This window comes from Stegodyphus dumicola, chromosome X2 (assembly GCF_044657685.1).
Source record: "Stegodyphus dumicola isolate Sdum_Otavi_A_Nest chromosome X2, ASM4465768v1".
In the NCBI taxonomy this organism is placed as follows: Eukaryota; Metazoa; Arthropoda; class Arachnida; order Araneae; family Eresidae; genus Stegodyphus; species Stegodyphus dumicola.
In genome coordinates this window covers 7,857,305-7,884,449 of record NC_140781.1, presented here as the reverse complement: position 1 = coordinate 7,884,449, position 27,145 = coordinate 7,857,305, and the positions used below count along the sequence as shown (strand labels likewise).

Sequence of the window (27,145 nt, the reverse complement as noted above, 5' to 3'; positions counted from 1 at the left end):
ATTTCTAAAGAACACAAAACCTTGTCTAAAACTTAAAGGTTTATTCAACTGGAACTTCAAAAATGATGAAAAACTTAACATCTTAGGTGGAAACATTCAAAATGCTTTAAAGTGTCAGCTATTCCAACACGGTGAAGAACACTTTCTTTAAAAGGACAAAATCCATCTAGCCCTTTCGGCATACATCTCCATTTTAGTTTCACTCGATTCAGACTTCAGCTCCTACGTGTTTTGGACTTAAACGGCTGGACTGGAACTGGAACAGGACTGGAACCTGAAAATGAACTGAAGGAGGTGCTACCAAGGAAAGCACCTCCTTTTATTGGTGGTTGCCATTACTACAGGCGATTATGCAAAATTTTTAACAAGGGAAGTCTTTTACAACTTTTTCAAATACAAAAATTTCAAACACATCCATTAACATTACAAAATCGCAAAAATTTCAAAATTTTTTAATGTAATTAAATTTTCATTTGAAATAATATACTATTATTATCGAAATTTTAAATTGACTTATTTGGTGCAAACTGGAAGACCTCACAGATTTCTTCTAGTACACACTTTCAGCTATTTGGGCAGTTACTTGGAAAGGCCTCCGTTCCTTTTATAAGATAACTGGCCTTTGCGAACTGCATTACAACACCCCATTTGTTAAAAAATTAACCACACTCCATTATATTAAAAAATAATCGGAAAAAAAAGCATTAGCCTTCAAAGTTTATCTAAACATATTATAATCCGTACATTTTTTAATCAGTTAACATATTTCTATATTAATGATTTCTATAATACTACTCAAAAACACTATTTCTTTATCATATTTTCTACTAAGTTTTTCATAATTATTTCATTCACTTAAAAATTCTCATCAACAATTCAAAATTTTCAACATAAATTCAACACATCGATACCTTAATATCCTTTCCTATGAACAATTTAAATAGCTTAAAATTTGTTACTTAATTTGCTAAGGAAAAATAGGATAGAATTACACAATTACACAAAAATGTTTTAGTCATTGGCAGAATTCTCTATTTAGGCTGGAAAGACCTTTCTAATTGCTTCAAACAAGTAAATAAATACCTTCTTAATGGAATGCAGACTCTGTCATGTTAAATGCTCCCCTTATTTTTGGTAATGAAGTGTGTTTCTTTTGAAGTGAAAAGAATTTTACCAAGTCACACTTTTTTGTGCAATTGTTTGATTAAATAGAAGTTATGAGACGTGTAAATTTCTTTATATAAAATTTCATGCAATGCTTTGAATTTGAAAATTTTCAGAAATGTGCCAAAAATAGAACTAATAATTTCAGTACTTCAGATGTTGGAGCAGTAATGAACTTGCATCTACCTGCATAGAGATTAAGTGATGCCAAAATGTATTAAATGTGACATTACTTAACAACAATAAAAAACTATTCATCTCAAATCTGTTTAACTTGAAAACCTCTATATTTTGACATTTGTTTATTTTCCTGTAGTTTCGATCTAAATTTAATGTATTTTCCATATTTGAATAAATTTTCAGGAAACCAGACTGAAATGTATTTCAAATTTGGACTATATCTTTGAAGCTGAAGATGTGACCATATTTTTGGTAGCTTAGATTCAATAGATAAGAATATCTTTTTTCTAACACATCATGTATGAAAATGAAATAGGTGCAGGTTGGGTTTTTCTTGTAAATTTCCATTTGAACTTTAACTCCTCTTTGGGTTTTAGTTGGAATTGAGAATTTCATTTGCTACGCGTTCAAGCAGTGTCGATGATTAGCAGTTGGTTGCTGTAAATAGAGGACATGGAAAATTATTTCATGGCCAAATTGTAGATGTGAAACAAAATTTGTTTATTGAATAAAAAGTTAAATTCTTAAATTTTTAGGTGAGAATTTTCTAATGAAAAAGAAATGTTTCAACCAGTATTCTGCAAAATGCTATTTCTATACCCACAAGGTCACATATCCAGTTTCACACTTCTAACTTTGTTATGCTTTCAGTTACCATGTATTTTACTTTTTAAGTTGTCTGGGAGACCGCTCACAGCAGATGTGTACCAGTTTTAGTGGACAATAATATGCTATTTATCAGATGCTTGTTTTTCATAAAAGTGGTATACATGGCTTCAAACATTTCAAGAGAACGTCCCATATACTCAAAAAGAAATTGAAAAAGAAATTGAAAAGAATCTCACTCAAAAAGAAATTGAATATCTTGTCAACAATATTTTTGATGCAGAATACTCGAATTCTAAAGAATCATGTAGCATTCACAGCGAAAGCAAAAGTGAATCTGAGCTGTCTGCACATGAATATCATAATTTTTCTAATGACTGTGAACAAAATGATAATTTTTATGCAAAAAAGCACTTCAAATGGTGCAAAAAAGAACCAAATCAGTCTGTACGAACACCAAAGTATAACACAATAATTCAGCTCTTTGGTTTGAAACATCCTGCAAAAATAGGCTGTAGAGCAGAGCCCAAAGATACATAATTTATGTTTATGCATACATTTATGTTCATACAGATGCATAATTTATATTCATACATATTGTTCCAGTCATATCCTGATGCTACAAAACTGAAAAGAAAAAAAAATTATGCTTTTATTAGCTAATCAACTTATTAAACCACATCTGAAAGTTGGGATAACTTCCGCTTTTTTGCCAAGGGGAATGAAGATAACAATTAGAAGAATCTTTGGACAGAAGGAAATTAAGAGAATGTATTTACCAAATCAAGAAGAAAAACATGTAGTGTGTGCTCACCTTGTAAGAAGAGAAAAACTGTATACAAATGCTTGGAATGCAAGGAACCAGTGTGTCTTCAGTGCTCTCAAAAAAGTGTTGTGACTGTGTATCATCTTACAAGTCATCCTTGTAAACAAAGATATACTAATCTATTATTTATTAATAATTAAATTCATTGTTGTAGAATTATGGTTTAATTGACAGTAACACTTAATAAAGTCACATATTTTCATGCATGTTTAATAAAAATTTTTGTCCTTTAAAAGCTTTGTTCCTTGAAAACGAAGAAAATAGTATTTTTTTTTTGTATGAATTAAACTGTGTAAAATTAAATCATTTATGTTTAAAATATATTGATTGAACCCTCTCAGCGTTATGGCTGGAAAATTCCATACAGAAGGCTGTCTTCTATATTCATTATACATGAAAATTTCTGCTAGCTTTTAAATGTATTTGATTTCTGTTTGGATGTATATTGGAAGGAAAGGAATCAAGGTACAAAATGAGAGGGTCATTTTTTAATTAAAATAAAAAAAGTATCACTTAGTCATGACATTTTGAGGAACTTTGAAATTTCAGGGCTAAACCCGTAATGCTCAGAGGGTTAAATGAATTAGAATTCCATAAATATGCATAAAGTATCTATACAGTAGACGTTCGTTTTTACGAACACTTTCGATTTGACGAACTAGCGAATGGTCCCGAATACACTCCCATAGATGTAATGTAATTTTGCGCTCTTATTTACGAACTACAAATCAGGAAAATCTCTTTTTTGCGAACTCAGTTTTCATACTTCTGCGTGTTTCATTGGGACGAAGTGTGAAGGTCAAATAAAATCTCCAACTATTTTGAGGCAGCAAGTGCGAAACATTCGAAGAAGTACAGTAAGGAAGGAGGGGGCGGAGAAGGGGGAATTAGGACAAAATTATGGTGTTGTTTGCTGTGGAAGGCTCTCAGAAGAGCATCGGCCTGATGTTGGGTGGGGGTGAGACCATTCGTGTTAAAGGGGTTTGGGTTGCTTCTAAAAGAGAGTTGTTGCTTTTTGTAATGTCATAGTCATTTGATCTGGACAACTCAATCGGTGAAGTCTCGTTAGTCAAGAGGGAGATTGGGCCAGTTTTTGTTAAGTAAGATTCGTAGAGCTATGTCGCAAATGAAGAAACGGATTTGTTTAGCGGTTGAAATAAAGATTTTAAAAGAAGTTGACGAAAAGATATTAAGCAAGACACAAATTGCTCAGAAATATGGAATTCCTAAAAATAGTTTATCGACGATTTTAAAGGCAAGAGAGAAGATCTTTGGAGCTAAAAACGGAAACGATGAATGTGGACCTTCCTCTCGAAAATATTTTCGAGAATCAAAACACCCAAATTTGGAAAGGGCTTTGCTTGTTTGGTTTCGAAAGATGAGAAGCTTAAACATTCCAATTGATGGAAATGTACTTAAAGAACAAGCACACTTTTTTGCTTCCAAATTAAACATCAAAGATTTTAAAGCATCGGATGGTTGGTTACAGAAATTTAAATTTCGGAATGGTTTGAGTTTCCGGAAAGTGTGTGGTGAAAGCGCAGCAGTAGACACGTCATCAGCAAATGAATGGAAAGAAGAAAAGTTGAAATTGCTTCTTTCTGAATACGCTGCAGATGACGTTCTTAATGCGGACGAAACGGCTTTGTTTTTTAAGATTTTGCCAGAATGAACATTAGCTTACAAAGGAGATAAATATGTTGGAGGTAATAAAGCTAAAGAGAGACTTACAGTTTTGATTGCAGCCAACATGACTGGGTCACAAAAATTGCCTCTGCTCTTTATTGGAAAATATCTGAAACCAAGGTGTTTCAAAAATGTTCAGAAGATTCCTGCTGCATATTATGCTAATAATAAGGCCTGGATGACTGGCAACATCTACGAAAAATGGTTGAGAGATTTAGATAACCGTTTTTCAGCAGAGAAGCGCAAAGTTCTCCTAATCGTGGACAATTGTACTGCACACATGGAAGTCACTGGGCTTCAGGCAATCCGTGTGGAATATCTCCCACCAAATGCAACTGTAGTTTTACAGCCAATGGATCAGGGGATAATCAATAGTTTCAAGCGAAAATATAAGACAGTGCTCTTGCAAAGAGTAATCCTTGGCTTGGAAAGGAAACAACCTTATTAGATTGATATTCTTGGTGCAATGCATTTATCAATCAGTGCATGGAATGATGTTTTAGATGAAACAATTTCTAAAGCCTTTCGACATGCAGGTTTTATTAAAGAAACAGACGTAACTGAAGAAATCCATGACAATAGATCTCACGACAAAGATGAGGTTCTCATGCATGAATTTCGCCGTAGAAATCCACAGTTGCCAGAACTTTCATTCGAGGATTTTTTAAATGTGGATTCTAATGTCATATGCACGGAGGAAATATCGGATCACGATATTATTAGCAGCATAATCAACGAGAATGAGAGACTTTCAGATCCAGAAGAAGAAGAAGAAGTAGAAAATGAAATAACACCAAGACCGACTTTAAAACAAGCTGCTGAATACTTGTCAGAACTTAGACGATTTTTTGAGGCCAGTGATAATTGTGAAATGCTAACAAATATAGAGAAGATGGAGTCTTGCATTGTACAATCTGTTGTTTTAAAACAGACAAAGATAAGTGATTATTTTGTTGCTCAATGACTTAATAAAGGTACATTTTACAAATATTTTATATTTCTTGTTTGTTTAATAGAATGGATATCATTTATTAAGTAGTAATACTATTAAAAATAATTCCTAATACATAAATAAAAGTATGGAATAGTATCACTAACCTGTCTCGAAAACATTAAAATGTGAAATACTAGCAATTTGCGATGCCTTTCTAAATTACGAACTCTCGATTTAACGAACTGTTTTCGTAGTCCCTACGAGTTTGTAAAAACGAGTGTCTACTGTAATATTCTTTAAAAAGGCATAAAAGTATGTATTTTTGCGCATTTCTTTAAAGCAGTCTATGAGACCGCTCTCAGTAATTATGCGGAAAAAATTGTCACCGCAGTTAAAGTAAATATTTTTGCCGTTGGCAACGGAATGAAAACTGAAATTTGTATATTTACATTTGAATTTAATGAATTATTAAAAATGATGTTTACACTTTTAAATCAAAATAAGTTGTATGTATAATAGCAAATGTTCCATTTTAGTACATGTTTCATGAGGAGCTAGGATTTTCTTCCTCCGTAAGCAATTGGTTTAATACATGAGTTACAATTCTAAGGACTTCTCATCACATCTTTTTTTTTTTTTTTAAAAAAAGGGGGGGGGAATCTTTCAGCAATGCTGTTTTTCTCCCTGGTAATGTTCAATTTACTGTTTGTTTTCTCATTTAATTATAGTGAAAACAAAACAGTGTAACCCACAAAAATTTCTTTTGTTTTAACATTAGCTTTCAAATGTTTCACTAATAAGTTCTCCTACATTATCATTTCTTAATTTTGATACTTTCATATTCCCTTTAGTTCCTATAATCTTTTATTATATTAAATATTTCGTATTTATATTCTATCAAATATACCATTATAAGATGTGTAGGATCGTAAAGGATTGAGTAGTATGTAACTTCATTTACCAGTTTCGTGACTTTATCAGTGTATGTGTGTTTGTTCATAAGAATGATCTGCTCACCCTTATCAGCTTTGGAAATTGTAATGGTAGGATTTGTATAGTAAGAGAATATATCTTTTTATCCCATGTTACTGCATCTCAGATTTTTTATTATGCTCAAAGGTGCGTTTTTTTAACGTTTTGTGTGTTAATTTAATTAAATATGTTCTTCGCGCTTAAACCATAAAATTCAATTCAACAGCAATATTGCAAAATAATTTTAAAATGAGCATATCTTTATAATTTCCAATACACAGTCTTGTGTTCTGCAGATTATATATATATATATTTTTTTCTGTACAGTGTTACCATTGCTCGCTTTGAAATCGTTTGTTTCTTAATAAAAGATTCGTTAAAATTTTACTCCTATACATCAGTATGAATTATTTCTGAAGGTTTATTAAATCACATTCCTTCAGAATTAAAATGCAGTTATTGTTATCCAACTTGCAGACGCATTTTTGAAACAGAATCATCCTTTAAACAAGCCTCAGAGACCTCTTGTTTTAATGTATAATTTTTCTTCTTGTTTTACTGTCTAAACAAGAAAAAATTTAATAGGGGGGCTGAAACATTTTATTATTAAAGGCAAACTGTTAAATAGAATGTGTAACTAATTCAAGGTTTGATGGACTGTTAAAGATTTGATATAAGACATTTTACTAGTTTATATTAGATCTATTTAACTAGTTTATATTAGATCTGAAGAAGAAAGACTTCTGAAAAACTATACAGCCCATCTAGCCCTCATGTGTATAGTTGTTTATGGTTTTGCTGCAAACAAGGTTTAATTATATTGCCACATTAAACCAAAATGCAATTACTGAAATACGATTTCCCTTCCCAAAGCCATAACCTGAAGAACTATTCTGGTTTACTGCAGTTAGAACATTGGCTTCCTTATACAAATCTTTTTTTTTTTTTTTTTTTTTTTTTTTTTTGGTAAAGATGTGGGTACTTTTATGCCAGTCCAGCATTTTCCATAAAGGTGCATTCACCATAATGCCAGTCCAACATTTTTCATAAAGGTAGGAGTCACCTTTATGGCAGTCCACTTTTGTTCCTGAAGGTGTGGGCAGCTTTATGACAATTCAGCCTTTTTCATAAAAGTGCAGGCTTCTTTATGTAAAAGCCCTTTTTTTTATATAAAGTGGCTGAAAATTTATTTGTCTTTCTAACTTATTAAAATAAGTTATTATTGTTCTAACTTATTAAAATAAGTTAGAAACTTATCTTAATAAGGATAAGCACATCCTTATGATAGGGCACCTTATGAAGGCTTCTGTCCTTTTAAACAGTGACCGACTTGCATAAGAGCGTGAGGATCTTTCTGAAAGCATTCTGATAAAACCAGTAACAGTAAAACTGGGAGAACAGGAAATGCCAAACCTTCAGAAAATCTTTTTAGTAGAGCTAAGCTATTTGACTCTTGGATAGAAGATTGACAGTATACCTTGTGCTTACAGTAATGAAAGGGAGAGGAAAGGCATGGTCAGTATATTGAACATAGCCATCTTTTAAAGCTACAAATAAGATGGCTGTAATATTGGCCATTTTTTTTTTTTGCAGAATGTTTAACATACTTTTTCTCTGTTTTTTTTTTTAATGTTGATTTAATTGAAGTTTGTGTGTTTTAATTAATGTTTCGCAACTTGATACTTTGCATTATGTAAAATGAAGCATCCAATTGCAGCCTTCTGTATTTTGGAGGATGCTATTAAATAAATACACATTCAATTATAAAAAGGCACATTCAGTTATAAAAATACTGATTAATGTAAAGCAAGGAATATGAGACTTATTTGAGGATAGCTTTAGAACGTTGTAGAGAGCAAAACAAGACTAGGTTTCAAGTATTCTTATGAATTTTAGGGGTTTAATGATATTTTATCTTCAATATTTTGTAAAATAAAACAAATTAATAATTTCTAATAGAAGTTATTGAGATTAAAGTTTGTACATATATTTATATTGAGTATTTTGATAGTGTAGGTGCCGATGTTATTTAATCTAGAGATCTTAAGGTTATTGTTTAATTAGATGAATAAAGTGTAAATTTTATTTAAATAATCATTAAACATTCAAAGCAAGGAAAATAGTAGTTTCTAATTATCTTTTCAGAGTAAATCAACAAATGATAACAAAAATGAAAAGAGTTCTGTTGATGAGGGCATCACTAGCAATTCTGCTAGCATCCGTGCAACAATCATAGCATTGGCTAAGCAAAAACCTGCTTTGTCTCCTAACATTGGTTTGACGTGGTTTACTGCATTGAAGCAAGAATTTTCAAAGAAGTATTTTAATGAGGTACAGTTATAAATTAATTTTTTCACCTCCTTTATTTGACATTACTGGGCTGATTTTAAATAAATGACCTAAATTCATATGGCTTAAATCCATACCTATTAAAACCATGTATTAATTTTATATATATCAATGATGCCTCAGAAATTACAGTTATGATCAAAATGATGATAATTTGTTCTTAGTAAAATGCTTCTACTATGCTTAATCAATCACATATAGACCTAATGACTTAGTGCTTTCTTGTAATGCATCATCATGCAAGACATTTGTTTGGGATACGGTTCACTAATATACATGATCTCAGAAAACCCATAGCGGTTCTCACATAAGAGATAACAAAGGTTATCCTGGAGCAAGTATGGCAAGAATATGAATATTGTCTTTTTGTTGTTTGTATCACTAAACGAAATTATGTAAAATATTGGTAGGTAAGAGTTAACAGTTTTCCTTTCATGTCATGCATTATTTGTTTCTCTGAGTTTTTAAATTTCATAAATAAAGTCATTTGAAATCATCTTGTACGTGGATAGGTAAGTTCAAAATTTGTTATTTAGGATAAATTGGAAGATTTCATTAAAAAAATGAAAACAAATCAATTTTACATGTGTTATATATACCTACAGTAATTATTGTTGTAACATACTTTATGAATATTAGTATAGTAATCATGTTGTGACACATCATTGAAAATTCTCAATGTTAAAACACTTGTGTACTATACTTATAATATACCTAATCTAAAAACTCTGAAAAGAAGCAGTTTGCATCTGTGAAATAATATGTTCTATAAATACACTTTTAAAGAAAGAACATTAATCATGATACTTAAAAAAAAATTCCATTACTGGTCAAACATTTAAGGGATAGTTCTCTTTTCCTTTTATTTCTCTTATTTGCGTTTTCCCCCTCTTTTTTTTTTTGGAGGTTGTGGCTCAAAGCAAGATGCTATTACATACTTTTTTTCTAGTTTCTCATGGACAGAAAACAGCATTTATCTAGTGAGCTGTGAGGCAAATAGCAGACTTTAAAGCAGACTTCTGGGAGAAAATCTTGCGTATGACGCCATTTGTCGCTATCATCCCCTTCCATTTGCTACTTTTATAGGGAAATGTTCAGAATAGGTGCTTAAGTAGGATCTTTGTGCTGGGAGGTGGCATTAGGTTGCTCCTATATTAGAAGCTGCTTCTGCTTCTTCTGCATGATTTCTACAGTGTTCTATGTCTAAGGCCTCTGCCTTGAAGATGATGTTATGTTCTGCAAGGTGTCCCTTCTAGTGACATGTTTGTATAGAGTTGGTGAGATGAACTAGGGCATGTCTTACTCCTGCATCAGACTTTGAGCTATCTGCAAAGATGGCTGATGTCGGCTCTGAGTTGCTGTACTGTGTCAGTATGACTATGATGCCTTTTCCTCTGTCAACTGGATGGGTGTGGGATGCAGTACATTGTTGGGCAAATTCTGCTGGTGCGAATGTGCAACCATAGTTAGGTAATTGTCTGTTGCAGATGGAATAACTTTGCTAGTACTCCCATCTGCAACCATAGTTAGGTAATTGTCTGTTGCAGATGGAATAACTTTGCTAGTACTCCCTCTTGCTTACATCAACACAGATGTGGAGGGAAACCAGCTAAAACGTTTAGTGTATCTGTATAAGTTTTTACAGATGGCAGTGGCATAAGTAACCATTTTTTCAGTTATTGTTTTATACAGTAATTTTTGGAAGTGGGGGTTTTCTTCCTCAAGTGGCACCTTGCAGTTGATGAATTTTGCTTGCAATGGCTTGAGTTTTTTTTCTTTTAAGGTATGCTATGTGAGGTAGCTTAGTAGATTGTGAGATAGGCTTTATCCCCACAAGACCTAGGAATTTGACTCCATTGCAAAATTTTATGTTTTTCCCATTGATAGGAATACATGGCTTCCTGACTGGGTTCTTTCCCTTTTTAGGAATGAGCAGCGCTGTGCATTTGGTCTCAGAGATCGTTATTTAATACTGTGACACATATTTGCAGAGATGTTGCATATTTCCGAACCATGTTGCTCACTTTCATTTTGAGTATTTTGGTTAATGACAAAGGTGGCATCATCTGCATATACTACTAGTTTTGCATATGATGGCCAATAGTGACGGATCTTTTGGTTAAATCTGAGGTTAACTCTTAGTGAATTGCTTACAGTTGCTTATCTTTAGTAGATGCCAAGTGTGGCTAATGTAGTGTTTACTTTAGTCATAAGTTGTTCATTAATCAATGCAGTTGGATTAAATTTACTCCTTCTTTAAATTTAAAGATTGAAAACTTTAAATAATCATGAAATGAATAAATAAATAAACAAATAGATAGATAGATAAATAAATAAAAACCTTAAATCACTATTTAAAACATTAAACATTCAGAACCTTACATAGTTAAATAATACCACTCAACATATATTAAGAACTTAATTCAAATCATTTACTAGTCAAATACTATCAAAGCACTTAACCATGTTATAGATAACTATGGTATGCTTGAAGAGAACTAAAGAATGCGTAGACAATGAATTAAAAGAAAGTTCACAAATGCGCAAAAGAGTACTAATAATGAGAATTCTAAATTGCTCTGCATGTGGCTCTTTATGAGACAGATAAAATTAAAGGAAGAACAGAATGCAATAAAAAGATTTAAAATCCTAGCTTATGAAGCTGTTCTTCAACTGTATTCTGTCTGTATATAATGATCCGTAACAAGAACACATTCTCAAAACTGTGCACAAAATATTGTACTAAAAGAAAACTATTATGCAATGCTTTTTTTGTTCTGTGAAAAAATAATCCCACTGAGGTCACAAAAATTAACACTGTGAACTGAAACGAAATAAGACACTGAACAATACAGCACTAAATCACAAAATTTGATGATGTAATCTAAGTATGAAGAAAATTATATCGCTGTTATCATGTTGATAAGCTGGGTTTAAAACACCAGTCCCGTAATGCAGAGGTAATTATTTGTCGAGCAATTAATTAATAAGGTTCCACTTCCCTTTGTTCTGTCAGAAACCACAAGCACAATGCCTGGAGAGCCAACTCTGCGGGTAGAGGGGGTTCTGCCCCAAGTTCTTTTGTTACCTATGGAGTATACACGTGAAGGAAAAAAATAATATGTATAAAATTTACATCTTCTTCCCTAATTATCCGATTTGATTAAAGTCTAGAAATTCTGAAAAGTCTTATCATGAGGAATTCGGATCACTCTTCAAAATTATACTATTCCTAGGAGATCCAAAAATATCCAGCCTTAAAGGAACTGCCAGTCCCTCTTGTTCTGTTTGCAGTTTCTAAGTCCAATTGCAAGGTCAGTTGGAATGTCTGCCAATTTCATAGTTAAATGAATAAACCACATGCAACTTTGATTAAAATCCAGTTAATTTGGTTTGCAATGGCTTGATGATGATAAAAGTGGTGTGAAATTAATCCTCAGTTGATTGCCCACCCGATGGTATAAAGATTGAGTCACCCTGTCCACTAATTGTGCAATTATGGAGATAATCATTTGGCACTAGTAATATTAAAATTAAAATGCAAACTGATAGATATAAAAACATTCTGAGAGTTGAAAACATTCTGCAAGTACTGTATTTAAGAGCACATTTACTGTCAGAACCAAAAATAGAAGATTCTGATTTAAAAGTAATTTTTACCAAAATATAGTAGAATATAATAGAAGAAGCTAAATTACTAATGTTAATGATGCACTATGGCATCAGAGGCTAGGTCACCTAAACTATCAAAGACTGATAGAAATGAAGAAAAACTCATCAGTCATTGGATTAGAAAATATAAAAATTTCCAAAAATGATTGTGAATCTTGTACATTAGGAAAAATGACACGAAGTTCTTATAAAAGTGTGGAATTCAAGCAATCCAGATATATTTTAGAATGATAACATATAAATTTAGTTGGACTAATCAAGATGTCGTTCGATGGAAGCTGTTATTTTTAGCAGTGGTAGATGATTATACTAACATCATGTTTGTAGTATAGGCTCCTGACTCCAAATTTATCTTTATAACTATAACTGTTTCTTTAAATCATTTTAATTCAAAAGTAATGTTTATTAAATCTCTTGGCAAGCATAAACAATTCTTTAGAACATCTAGCTACTGATTCTGATGCTGTTCCTCACAAAGTGATTGTGTATAAGAAAACTAACCAACATTCAAGCGAAAAGTTTTCCGAAGCTATGCACGACAGCAAAACTCTTACAGACAAATCCCGTTACGGTAGACAGGTAAAATTGCCAGTCTGGTTTTGAGATTGAAATTAAGCCTACAACTGTCCCTCCTTTCCTCACCACATATACTTAGTGTAGTAGCTTATTTACTGGTCAGGGAGTACTGTTGGCAACTACTCTAGTAAAAGAAAAAGAAGAAAATAGTTATTGATTTGAGCGTTTTGGCAACAAGAGAGAAACCAGACGGTAACCATAGAACTAGCATTTTTTATTTAGAACTTTAATTCGATTTTTGGGAACTTTTAAATTGGCTGCAATCGAATATTGTTGTTTAAATGATTAATCCTTTAAAACTAAAAATTTAAACAATATTAGGTAAATATAAAACTAAGAGAAGCTAAGTCATTCTATTATTATTTCTACGTGATGAATGATTTGTCATAGAAGACATTAGTGTTTTTCTAGTAGCTGTCCGGAATGTAATCCAGCTTCAAGAAAATTATCAAAAGGGTAAGTCTTGAAATTTATTGAGCCCTTATATTAGTAGATTTAACACAAATTGGGGTATTTACTATTTTATTTAAAAGACATGCAATAATTTGCATTCTTCTGATATAATTGCCGCGGTAGATTGTACAATTACTTTGTAATTACAATGTAATTGTAATTACATACTCCAATTATAGTTACAATGTAATGTAATGGCTAACTGCCATTACATTTTTCCCGTCTCCGATTGAAGAATGTGTTGAGAAATATTCGTATTCCATAATCCAAAAACTTTGGGAAAAACATGGTATTAAAATTTCAAAATGCAAAATATGCAGCATTGTTAACTGGGAAGGAAAAAAACTGTCAGTCATTACTTCTACATAGAAAGAAGACCCCAAAGAAATATCCCAAAAAGGTATGTACTGTTTTTAAAGTTAAATTGCTTTCTAAAGTAAAATTTGCCGAAGCAGCAATCAGTTGCAAAATCTATAAATTCATCTGTAGCAGCAATAAACAAAATAATATACCAAACTTTATAACTTAAAGAAACTAAAAAATATGCTTACCACCTTTTACTGAAATTTGTGACTCAATGCAGAACAATTTGTAGAACCCTGTATGAAAAGTATTTAGCAGGAGATAAATGGAAATGCAATGAGACCCTTGATGAAATGTGGGTTAACCTAAATAACTGCAACAATGAAAGGTGTGTTTATTATTAAAAACAGAAAGAAGCAAATAATTCTGCCAATGTAAAGGAAGTTTCAGTAAGGGGTTTATGATTGTCACACTATTTCCTTATAGTGGAAAACAAGAATGGGGGGGGGAGCTAAAATCAAGGCAATGTTCTATTGAACAAGTTTTATGAGAAATTCCGTTTCTTTATCCCATTGTCTTTAAAAGAGTGGAACTTTGTCAAGACAAAGCAATAAGTCACACTTCAAAAAGTACCGCTGCATTCTTTGAAAAAATGAAGTCTGATACAGGTATTGCATATATACCTGTTCAACATATTCCTGTGAAGTCCCCTGTGCCTATAATCTCTTGAAAAGAGCTCTTCCTTAGCAGAAACCCACCACGACTGGCCGACTGTAGAAAGTGGTTGAAGAGGAAGTGAAATCAATACCCTGTGAAATTTTGTGAAAACACCTTCTAGCATGGAAATCATAATGCAGTCTTATACTTCAGAAAAAATTCTATTAGATAGAACATTAAAAAAAATATTGTGTGCATTTTAAACATTAAATGGTTCGCTAATCATTCTAAAATTGTGTAAACACCTTCTGTGTGACAGAAGTGCAGTAATAAAGTAGAAAGAATCTTTGAGATCATAGCACATTTAAGTGAAACCCAAAACTTAACTTTAAACACTAAGTTGCTTAGTCATCTATTTTAAACTATATTTGAATTGCATTTGCCTGCATACTGGCAGCATGGAGGTAAAGCTTGTTGTATGGCTAGAGCTTTAGAGTTGTGTTCGGGCCTGTTATGTAATCATTCCTCCCTTTTCCTTTACCAAAGACGAAAAATTTAATACTTTTGCTTTTGGTCAAAATACAAACTAACTGCAGGTGTTAAATGCTAATAAAGTGAGCATTAAGAGAAATAAATGCACAATAAGTCAAAGAAAAATAATAAAGGGAATTAGGGTCACTGAAAAAATTTATGAAGAAAAAGTTTTTAGGTATTTTGATAATTTTTATGATTGTTTTTTATATTTTTGATTTCAGAATTTTTATATTTTTTAAAGCAAATGCAATATTGAAAAGAAGGATGCGGAGCAGAAACTTATTAAAAGATTCCTTGATCAAAAGGTCATAAAATCAGAATGTAGCAATGCATTGCTACCCAAGGAAAAAATCTATGAATGTGCATAAATTAATGTGATTTTGAGGTGAACAGACTAATAATAACCCCTTTCTCCTAAAATGTTCTGGCCAATCACAACACTTTCAGCCTGTGAATGGTTGCAGGGATGTTGGCATTTTTCTGTCAAACCTAAACAAGTGAAGCTCTCAGACATGTTTGTTTGGAGAAGGATGTTACTCATACTGGTTTTGTTGGCATAGCTGTGGCGAATTCCAAGGAACTTCCAAGGTTAACCTAGCAAATTATGCTCTTTCTTAACCCAATTTCATCTGGCTTATTATTTTTTTTTTTTGTTGGCTATTATAGTTACAGCTATCTTATCAAAATTAAAGTTTGACTTTTCATTTATATTGAAAATAGTTTCTAATTCTGGAGCTGCAAAGCAAAAGCATGTTTTGATGTCAATCAAGCAAAAAGTGGAATTGATGTAAGAAATGGATGATGGCTTATCCATCTTGTACTTATGCGAGGACTATGTCTTGGGAAGTCAGCATTGGGCAACATTAAAACAGAGGAAAGAAAACAGAAAATAATATTTTTTGAATTTTTTATGGATTCTGACCCTCCACTCATAATAAATAATAAAAATCATTCATTGTGCTTGAGGTGATGATCATGACAAATTGATGATTGAAAGTGGAGATAGCTTTACTGTGAGGACATGCCATTGATGGGTTTAATGCTAATCCCTCAAGGCAAAATATTTCATGAGAAAATGGACTTAGAAACTGAGTGTTTGTATTTGACAGATAGGCTATACAAACTTCAAAATCGTCATGGTATAAGAGAGTTAAAAATTTCAGATTAAAAAGCTTCAGCTAAAACTAAAGCAAAAACGTATTACTAAAGCAAATTTATAATATTGACAAAACTACTCTTTTTTTGGCAATATATGTCCCAAAATACCTTGATGGCCTCTGCAAAGAAGGCCCTAACAGGTGTCAAAGATTCAGAAGTCAGACTGGTGATTTTACCATGAGCAAATGCTGCAGGAATACACAATTGTGAACTTCTTGTAATTGGAAGAGATACGCAAGCTCGGACATTGAAAGATGTACTTTTTGTACAGATTTCCGATCTTCTGTTGATCATATTCGTACAGATTTCCCATCTTCTGTTGATCAAATAAAAATAAATGGGTGGCACAGACATTAAAAATTAAATAATTTGAAAATGATTTTATTTCTGAAGCTTGGCAACATTTGAAATTGTATGTTACTGGATGATGTAAATTTGTCCTCATTATAAGACAACTGTTCAGCTTATACTTCACTTAATTTTATTAAAAGATAATGTCTCTTTTATTCTTTCTTTCAAATTGTACATCTGTCATTCAGCCAATGGATATCAAATTGATGTCCATGCAGAAATTCAAATATTAAGTATCCTTTTTAAAATCTGTGCCAAATTTTCTGACTAGTGGCAAGATCATTCAAGAAATTTTGAGAGATTTAAACATAAAATCTAATGTGTAGAATGTAGTTAAATCATGGAAGAATGCATCTGCATATATTTTAGAAAATGCTGAGCATAGTTTATGGCCAGCTGCCATATTTCATTGATGTTGAATGCTGAAAATTTAAAGATTTTTTGATATCGCAAATAAAAGGAGAAATTTTCTGGTTAGCAGAATTTGTAAAGAAACATTGATAATAAATGAAAATGTTAGAACAGAAGTGTTTCATTGTGCCCCAATCAACCTGTCAACTAATGAACAATAAAATCTGCAGTATGGTTTTAAATCCCAGAAGATATTGCTGTGAAGGAAATTACAAAAAGGTTGTTGATCATGAAATGATTACACTTGACAGCTTAGTATGAATTCTTGACATTGCAGTTACAGGACTCGAACAATGGAATGTTGTAATTGAACAAAAAATTCTCTCTAAAATTAAGGAGAAAATGCTTTAAAAAAGAAAAAAGCTTAAACAACTTACATTGAAAGAAATTTTAAATAAAAACAAATAAATATTGAGCTTTTTTGTATAAATTCTATTTTGATTCATTTAAGATTATACATGCTTTATTCTTTCATCAACACCTGTTTCATATTTTTAATTGTATAGTTTTTGCTTGTCATTTTACTAAATTTAAACTCATTACCTGAAATCAGGAAATTTCTAGTAACATCGAAGTCCTGACTATTGCGGACTATCTTGGAGTTTCATATGACAATCAGTATGTGTGTATTGAAAAGTGTAATAAATATTATGGAACTATTCAGAGTCTTTGGTTACAATTATTTCATATTTTTAATGTACTGAGATGATTCAGTTTTTAGTTTTTATTTGTATTATACTAACAGTATGCTTTAACTTTGATTCATAAATATTTAAAGCTACTAGAAGTGTAGAGAAAACTTTTAAAAACTAGCCAAATTCATCATAGAGAATTGTAGTGTTGTAAACTTACTAGCTTACAAATTACTTGCATGTAGCATAAAAAAAAAATTACTAAATGATCTGTTAAGATTTTTGAAAGGAAGGTGTTTTTACAGCTTATTTACTTAGGTCATGCTGCATGTGTAAAATAATGGATTATAATATGCAACATTTGTAGGCTTTAGAAATACAGTACAAAGTCTGTAATCCGGACTTCGTCGGTTCCGGATTAGAGATCATCAATTTAAATCTGGTAAGATGGCATGCAGAAATTATGCAATTAAAAATATGAAATTGTAATTTTTGAAATAAAGAACAATTATGATCTAAAGGGTATCAAAATTTACAAAAAAAAAAAAAAAAGGCTTACTATTTATTTGTTTACTTTATTAAACATTTCTTTCAATGTAAGTTGTTTAAGATGCTTCCACAAAAAATTCAAAATGTTCCTTTTTCCTTTTTCTTGTGTCATATGTAGTGGACTTTCCAATGCCATACTTCTCGCATAATTTTGAGACGGATAGGCCTTTATCCATTTTGTGCAGCAATTCCACTTTTTGTTTAATGGACATCGAAACATGCTTTCGCTTTGTAGATTCTTTGCCAGCTCCAGAATTGGAAACTCTTTTTGACATAATCTAAAGTTCAAGCTTAATTTTTATAAAATTTTTCTAACAGTCTGCAAAAAATAATAAGCCGGATCCAATTAGAAGATTAAGGAACAACACAATCTGCAACATTAACTGAAATAGATAATTAAATAATTTTAGTTTAGCTTATACGGTCTGTTATGCATTAAACACACATGCGTAAATGCATTATGCGCATGCACGTCAAGTTTGTAGCTTTGAGGCCCAGATTATAGATCATTCCAGATTGTGGACGTCCAGATTACAGACTTTGTACTGTACCACATTTTGATACCATAATGGCATGGCATTCATAATTTGATAATTTATTCAAATTTATGTTTAAATATCATTTCTCTTTCTACAGCTTGGGAAATTTCTGACAACAGAAAGAGAAAAATATACTATTTATCCTCCCGTGAAAGATATTTATTTTTGGACAAACACTGTAAAAATTCAAGATGTAAGTAGTTTTATACAGTAAAAATATGTCACTGTAGTATATTTAATATGAATCTACACTCTATAACAAAAAATCGACACACCAAGAAGGAGTTGTCCGATTGAAACAAAAATCGGTGGATAGGAAGATTATGTACAGAATAGAAATTGATTAAAATTTCAGGACAATTGGGAATGATTTATTTCAGATTTACACAGTTACAAAGTAACGAGCTCTATAAGGTGTTGACCCGCTTTTAGCCTGGATGCAACCTGCCACACGATGTAGCATAGACTGAAAAATCTCCTGAATGGTCTCCTGCAGTATTTCTTGCCAAATTTGTTCCAATTGTTGGGCTAGGTCATCAACATTCCATGGTAGATGCAATCGCCTTTTTATTACATCCCAGACATACTCAATAGGAGAGATCTGGCTGGCCAAGGAAGTGTTTGACAAGCTGTAAGACAGTTCCTAGCAACACATGCCATATGTGGTCTGGCACCATCTTGCTGAAAAATAAGGCCAGGGTACTGCAAAAGGAACGGTTGCAAAACAGGTCTCAGAATGTCGTTGACGTACTGCTGTGCTGTAAGTGTGCCTCTAATGACAACCAAAGGGGTCCGGCTATCAAGGGAAATGGCACCCCAGATGATAACTCCTGGTTGAAGGCCTGTGTGGCGTGCAATAGGGAAACCAGAATCGGCATGCTGCTCTGGGCATCTCCAGACACGTCTTCGATGATTGTCATGACACAGTTGGAAGCGGGATTCATCGCCAAAGACTATACGTCCCCAGTTAGCATCATTCCAACCTGATGAAGCCAAGCACCAAGTAGAGAAGGGGGATTTTTCGCCGTATTAGCTATTTGTCATTGATCGCTACTCAACTTTTTTTCCTCCGCTGTGTAAAATTTTCGTTTCATTTATTGATGCACGTGTAAATTTTTCGTTTCGTTTATTGAAATATTTTTTTATTTATGTACGCAAGAGAATTTCACTATGAAATTTCTCGATATAAATAGTGATATTATACAATTAGAAGAAGGTGTCCGGAATGCATTTAGGTGGAATTAGATTGAACGGAGAGATGGTAATGGGATACCATCGGCACATTTTGCAAGAAAATAAATGTTGCTGGACAAGCATATTGTGTTTTTTGTAACTCACTGCTGAAGTATGGTGGGGAAGGATTCAAGGCTTTAGCTCCCAATTTAATTGAACTCTGCAAACAGTTGAGCCGCGATCAGACGACACTAAACTCGTTGGAAATGTCCAGGACTACTGCATGTTATAAGATGAAATATGGGCTCGCAAAAACTATTAAGGAAAATATCATTAAAACTTTAAAGGAGACTCCATTTTCTCTAAATTTGGATGAAAGTACTAGCAATGCTCAAGAAAGTATACTGGCAATATTGGTGCAGTTTTATGACAACAATCAAAATGAAGTTGTAGTTCATCATTTTGCATCTCTAAAGATGGAATCTTGCAATTCAGAAGCTGTTTTTAAAGCAGTTGTTAATACTATTGAAGATAATAATATTCCATGGGCAAACCTAATTAGTGAATTAATGGACTCATGTAACACCATGCGTGGAAAAAAAAAGGGTGTTGAAACCAGACTACGACCAAACAAAGCACCCCACTTATTAGATATTGATGGTGACACATGTCACACAGCTAATAACTGTGCAAAAAAATTTGCTTCATGTTTTGATAGATACTTAGAAGATTTGTTTTATGACATCTATTTTGATATGAAGCTGCAGTAAAAGAGAAAATTTTTTCAAAATCTGTGAATTCCTTGCCATTAAAAAACTTAAGCCCTTGAAGAGACCAGACCATAGGTGGGCGTACATTTTATGTGTTTTAGAAAGAATCTAAGATCTGTGGGATGCTCTTATTGCATTTTATTTTCACTACTTGGATAAAACTGATAAAGGGGATTATTTTTCTTATGTTGAAACTGTATACAATAAAAGAAATATTTCTGCAGCTCAGAAAAAAATTGTTGAAGGGATGTATTCTTGCTTGCATTCCGAACAACTCGCAAAGGATGCTTTAGCTCGGAAAAAGCTGGGTTATTTGTTATGCAAAACAAAACTTTATTGCATATGGCATTATATTCAGCAGTATTACCAGAGTTCAACACATATATTAAATTATTTGAAACAAAAAAACCAATGCTTCATTTAATACATTCCAGTATTTATAAATTGATGGCAAAATTTTTATCTTTTTTTATGAAGCCAGAAAATATAGAGTGCACATCTTATAATGATTTATTAAAGGTTGATGTCACAAATCCAGAATTCCATCTACCTAGCAAAGTAATATTTACTGGTGCAGAAGCTTCCACTCTCCTGAAGAAATTATCAAAAAATCATCCAATAGCAAAAGAATTTCAAATTTCTCTGATGAAAGCTTATACTAATACAGCACAGCATATGAAACAGAAATTACCCCTTAAAAATTCATATCTAATTAGTTTTACAGCATTAGATCCAGAGCTAAGAGGTAAAACCAGTACAATATTAGCTTTTGAAAAATTATCATCTTTTATGTCCCATATTTTTAGTGATAATGAAAAGTCAAAAGTAGAAGCTGAAATAAGGTTATACCAGAGTGATATTGATATCACCAAAGAAATGCTCTACACATCTGATGAAAGTGGAAATCAAGTCAAGTGTACAATTGATAAATATTGGTCTAAAGTTTTTAATTTAAAAGATGATTTCACAAATGATTCTAAGTATCCTACATTGGCTAAATTGGTCAAAGCCTGCCTTAGCTGCTTCCATGGCCCATTAGTGGAAAGTGCATTCAACTTAATGGATACACTTGTCACTGACTATAGAACCTCTCTTAAGATTGATTCCCTAGATGCAGTGCAGACTATTAAATATGATATAATTGCTTCTAAAGAAACCTCATGTGAAAAATATGGCTAAAAAAATCCAATGACTGATCCAATTCACAAAGATCTCTTACTGAATATGAACAGAAGTTGGAAAACATATCAAGAGGACTTAAAAACATGTATTTCAGATGAGTCACCTATAAAAGTCTCTGAAAAACCTTCTACATTAGCAGAAAAGCAAATTGCTTCTACCTCTGCATGTGCAGTTCTCGAGGAAATTTCTTCAACTGTAAATGAGGAAAATAAAAGTCAACCTTCCTGCAATTATGAAGTTCACCACAAAAGAAAGACAAGCCCACAAACATCAGAAAATAAAAAAAAAAAAGCAGCAGAAATTAGATAATTTTTTTAAAGTATTAATTCAGGTAATTTAAAATATTTACATAAAATGTAGTAGTTTATATGTTTAAAAATTTATGGTTATTAATTTTGCAAAAAAAGTAATTCATTGAACTTTTATAATTAGGTCATTCAATACTTCATAATTGTAATTTTTCATTTCTCTTCCCCCGTTCTTGAAACTCCAAAATGTCGGTAGTAAGTCCGTAAAAGTTTCAGGGGATTTTTTGGGGTCCCACAAACACCCCCGTTCATCTCATATGACGAGCGAATCTCCAATTTGCCCAACCTGCCTCCTTCAGTCCAACGATATGACCTCTTCTGTGACCCATGACAGTTGCTCGTAATCAGCTCGAATCCTGCAGCAAGGCATTTTTTCAGTCATTGAAAGGTATCCTATATCGCAATGCAATAGAAATTTTTAACAACAGTTCAAGAATAGTTCTTTATATACATATGCTGTATGCGCAGTTCCAATGCGCTGGAGATTGCACCATTCATTCATTGGACACCAAATTTTAATCATTTGCATACTTGGTCAAATCATGCATGCATACAAAATTTCAAAGCAATTGGATGATTCCTTCTTGGTGCGTCAATTTTTTTTTGTTATAGAGTGTATGTAAAATTCTATCTTCAAATTATAATGTAAATTTTTACATTTATTGCTTATTAACGTTTTCCCTATTTTTAAGTATTATAAAGGGTGGTTAAGAAAGCTGAATTGGTTAATAGAAGCAGCATTATATCATTCAGCACAAATGAGGTGAAATGGTTTATAAATTTAGCCACACTTTTGAGGGCCTTTCTGTCTTGATTATCTAAATGAAATTAACTTACGGTTGTATTTCAGTGAGAGTTATATTCATTATGCCATGACTAATTTAGGATAAAACTGCTGCTAATATCTTTTCAGGAAATGTCAACTTAAAATTGAAAGATTTAATCTTTTTCCTGTTAAGTAATGTTTATCTGAAAAGAAATGCAAGTAAACTGCCATCTAAAATTGTTTGTTATAAATGAATGTTCTCTTTTTTTATAAAAAATTTGTATTTAACTTAACTAGATTATTCTTGAATTTACATTATATAGAATAAAAGAAAGTATATGCAATATGGTCTTAATTATACATCTCTCATTAGTGTATAAGCTTTGTTTGTGTATCTCTCTCAATTATGTATTGATTTTAATTACCTGGCCAAAGGTTTGATGAAATAATGTAATTTCTCATTATCTGTGTTGTTTTAAGCACTCATAAGCTCAAGTCATGGCAATGACTGTTTCTTTAAAGGAGCCACTATGGATTTTGAAGCTACCAAGGTAACCAAAAACATTCTTGCCGTTTCCGATATGACATCAGAAATGTGAATTCCAATATAAAAATAGTCGCCAAACCTGGGGATAAAGTGGTTAGGATGGGAGTCCCGACATTGACCAAAAGTATAAGTGCGTTGCATCGGTACTTCAAACATAACTCACACAGCAATTGATTGAAATGGACGCGTCAAAGGAGCTTGCCCACAGTTGTTTGCTGTATGATTTTAAAGTGGGCCTGTCTACAGCAAAAACAAGTCGTCAAATTTGCCAGGCCTTTGGGGATGATGTCATTAGCAAAAGAACCGCTAGGCAATGATTCCAGAAGTTTAGGTCAGGGGATATGTCTCTTATTAATGCATCACGAAGCGTTCAGCCACAAGCGTTGGACGATGAGGCTCCGAGAGCAGCCATAGTGACTGTAGCCAAACATGTGGCGAGCTTGCTGCACACTTCCAGGTATTTGATGAAACGGTCAGACTCCATTTGCACCGCATAAGGATTGGATTGGATTATTTAATTATGGCAAAGCACATGAGAGCTATCTGCCTAAAGGGAGGGATGCCTTCGTGGAGGACTTTCTAAGGGAAACTGGCTCGTATACACGTCACACATGGGGAAAACCACGAAACCACCCATGCAGCCAGCCCGTTCACGGGATTCGAACCTCAGACCAAACTACCAGTGTTCAGCGTCTTTACCGCTCGGCCGCTGGTGGGCCTGCACCACATAGGAAAGGCATACAAGCTGAGCAAGTGGGTACCTCACTCACTGTCCGATGCAAACAACAAGCAACTACGTTTTGCTGCCTGTTTGTCATTGCTTACTCGGCACCACAGTGCATCCATATTTGATCAAGTACTCACCAGTGATGAAAAGTGGGTCCAGTATAACACACCCAGGCATTCCAAACAGTGGTTGTCTCCATGAGACCCCGTGCCTCGCACTGATAGACCTGTTCACCCACGCAAGATCACACTCTGTATCTGGTGCACTATGAGCTCCTGCCAGTTGGCCAAACCATCATGGCAGGCCTGTACTCACAGTTGTTGGAACGTGTGCATCAGACACTGATGCATAAAGAGCCAGCATTGGTCAATCGTAAGGGTGTACGCCTCCTCCATGACAATACGAGGCCGCATGTGGCTCGGGAGGCCAGGGACTACCCCATCCACCATACTCCCTAGACCTTGCGCCAACAGACTACCATCTTTTGTATTCCCTGGACAACCATCTTCGTAGGAAATCCTTCAACAACCAGCCAGACCTCAAAAAAGGCCCTCAAGGACTTTTTTACATCCAAGACTCCCGAGTCTTGCTGCGATGGCAAAAGGTGCTGGATGCCGATGATGATTACTTTGAGGATTAGTGGTGATTATTATTTGTTTTCACTTTTTCTTTCTGGCTGTCCAAAATGGCAAGAACATTTTTGGTTACCATGTACAGGATTGATTCAGATTTTGTTCTCAACCTTTCACTTAAACGTAAACATCTGCTTCAGAAACTTTAGCACTAATATCCGAAAATGTATGAATTTTCAATTCTGTATCTTAATCAATAATAGAACCAAGTATATATCTGGGAACTCTTAAATTGTTAAGTTGTGAAACTTCACACCACTGCATCCACTTCTCGCTTATATCAGGAAGTAAAGTCTCACCCCAAGAAAGTTTTCTTTGCCAAATCTCCTGGAACATGCATTTGAAACAGTAAAAGACATCATGAGACCCAATGGGTCGAAGATTCCCCAAGCAGCCATTATTAGAAACTGTTTAGTATTCCTTTACTGTTGGAGAAATTCTACCAAACTATTAAGTTCTAAGGACAGGTAATCACTACATGGATCCCACAAAAAGCCAAGAACTGTGTGTAATCTATCCTTTAAATGTTCTTGATACAATTGCTTAAATCCCACAGCTTTCCACTCCTTTATTAACTTATTGTAATTTGAAAACCAACGGAATTTTCCAATTTTATCAGAATTTCCAACAGGAAAGGAATACTAAACACTTTCTTAAGAGCATTCCAGCATCTCTCATTATTTTCTCAGCAGTTATAGAAATTTCAATGGCAGATGGAATACCGTCACTACAGGTAACAAGGTCATCAACATAAAAACAGATATTAAACATTTGTAATGTAGCAGGAAAGCCTTTTTAGTACTTCTCTATATGTTTTTTAATGGTTATTGCTAGTAAAAAGGGACTTGCATTGACACCAAAAATTATTCTTTTGAATTTATACACACAAAAATTATTCATATGTCAGTGAAAAGAAATCTCACTGTGTCTTATCTCTCTTACATAAAGAAATCTGCAAGAAAGCCTTCTTTACAAAGAAAGCAGTCTTCTTCAAGAGAAATTAGAATAAATGAAATATATTTGGGTTTAAATTAACTCGTTGATACAAACAGTCATTTAAAGATACTTGTCCTGGTTCATGCAAACTTCCATCAAAATCAATCCTTACCTTGGTAGTTATGCTGTTTTGTCTTACAACTCTATGGTCGGATAAGTAATATAAAGGTTTATTCACTTTTTCGCTGGGTTCATCACTTTCTGAATAATTCCCTCACTCAAATAACTATTCAAGATATCACAGTATTCTAAATACAGGGAATTATCACTTTTTTTCCCTATTAGCAAGATTTCAAAGTCAATTTTTTGCAACATCATAATTGTCTCTAGGTTCCTCTCAGTTTCTCTTCCAAGGTTAACCAGCCTCATATTGCCTGTGTTTAAAACCTACTGTTTCATTGAATATCTTTAGGGCTTATCCTCCTCATTTCTCAATTCGGTATCTTTAATTCTAATGCCAAGAATAAGGAAGGATTAAGGGATTCTAATGTCCAGAATTTTCTTAATTAATTATCTAAATCTTCGAAATTGTTAAATAATCCACATTGAACCATAATTTTGTTGACAGATTTAATTTTTGTAATAAAACCTATGCAAACATTGTATCAGCAAACAATTCAATTTTTGTTTGTGATTGGCATATAAATGATATTCTCTAAAGAATTATCTACTTCTAATAAAAACACACCATAATAATATATAAAAAAATAATATATAACTTTATTAAATAAAATTAGTCATAAGAAACCTTACCGCATTCTACAAAACCATAACAAACTCTTTCTAGATGCCAGGTACATTTTTTAACTCTTTCTTTTTACAATTTTATCAATGTTGCCAAAATATTAAAACTTAAAATTATACTTTATAAACAATTACTATCACTTCCCCCCTTATTTGTGTTTAAAGATATAATTTTAATCAGTCAGTCATGTCCATACTTTAATAGTTCTTTCAATTTCACCCTAGGTAAATACTTTGTTAAAATATCCGCTTCTTAATTTTGTGAACACACAAACTGAGGAATGATTTGATTCATTTCATTCATCCTTTACAAAGAAATATTTTCGATATATGTGCCTTGAACTACTACTTTGTTTTGGCTTTTTTTTTATCCAATCTATTAATGCTTGACTGTTCTAATTTCTATTGATTTGTCAATTAGATCATTTTGTCCCAATTCTTCAAGTAAAAAGATGTACCATTTAACTTCACATGCACATTCACAGAATGCTAAAGTTCAACTTCCATTGTAGATAGAGCAACTATTCTTTGTTTGTTGCACTTCCAATTTATGAAATTTTTACCTAATTTAATGAAATAACTTCCAAATGATTTTTCATCTTCAGTGGTACACCAACTTGCACCTGATATAGCATTTAATTTCCCTTTGCCTGAAGTATATACTAAACAAGCATTTTGTGTTCCTTTAATATATCTAATATCCTCTTCCCAGCTTTCCAGTGTTTCTCTCTGGGATCTTGATTATATC

The 27,145-nt window shown here is 32.9% G+C and overlaps 1 protein-coding gene across 2 annotated transcripts in view; it reads left to right on the top strand.

Moving 5' to 3' along the window:
* The window catches only part of LOC118185923 (uncharacterized), a 115,658-nt gene that overhangs the window by 28,512 nt on the left and 60,001 nt on the right, over positions 1-27,145 (top strand). Inside the window, exons 3-4 of one of the 2 annotated variants that reach the window (XM_085809741.1) lie at positions 8,514-8,699; positions 18,650-18,745. In XM_085809741.1, the coding sequence (XP_085665867.1) occupies positions 8,514-8,699; positions 18,650-18,745 (282 nt within the window). The remainder of the gene's footprint in view (positions 1-8,513; positions 8,700-18,649; positions 18,746-27,145) is intronic. The other variant, XM_085809742.1, reaches the window with a different exon arrangement.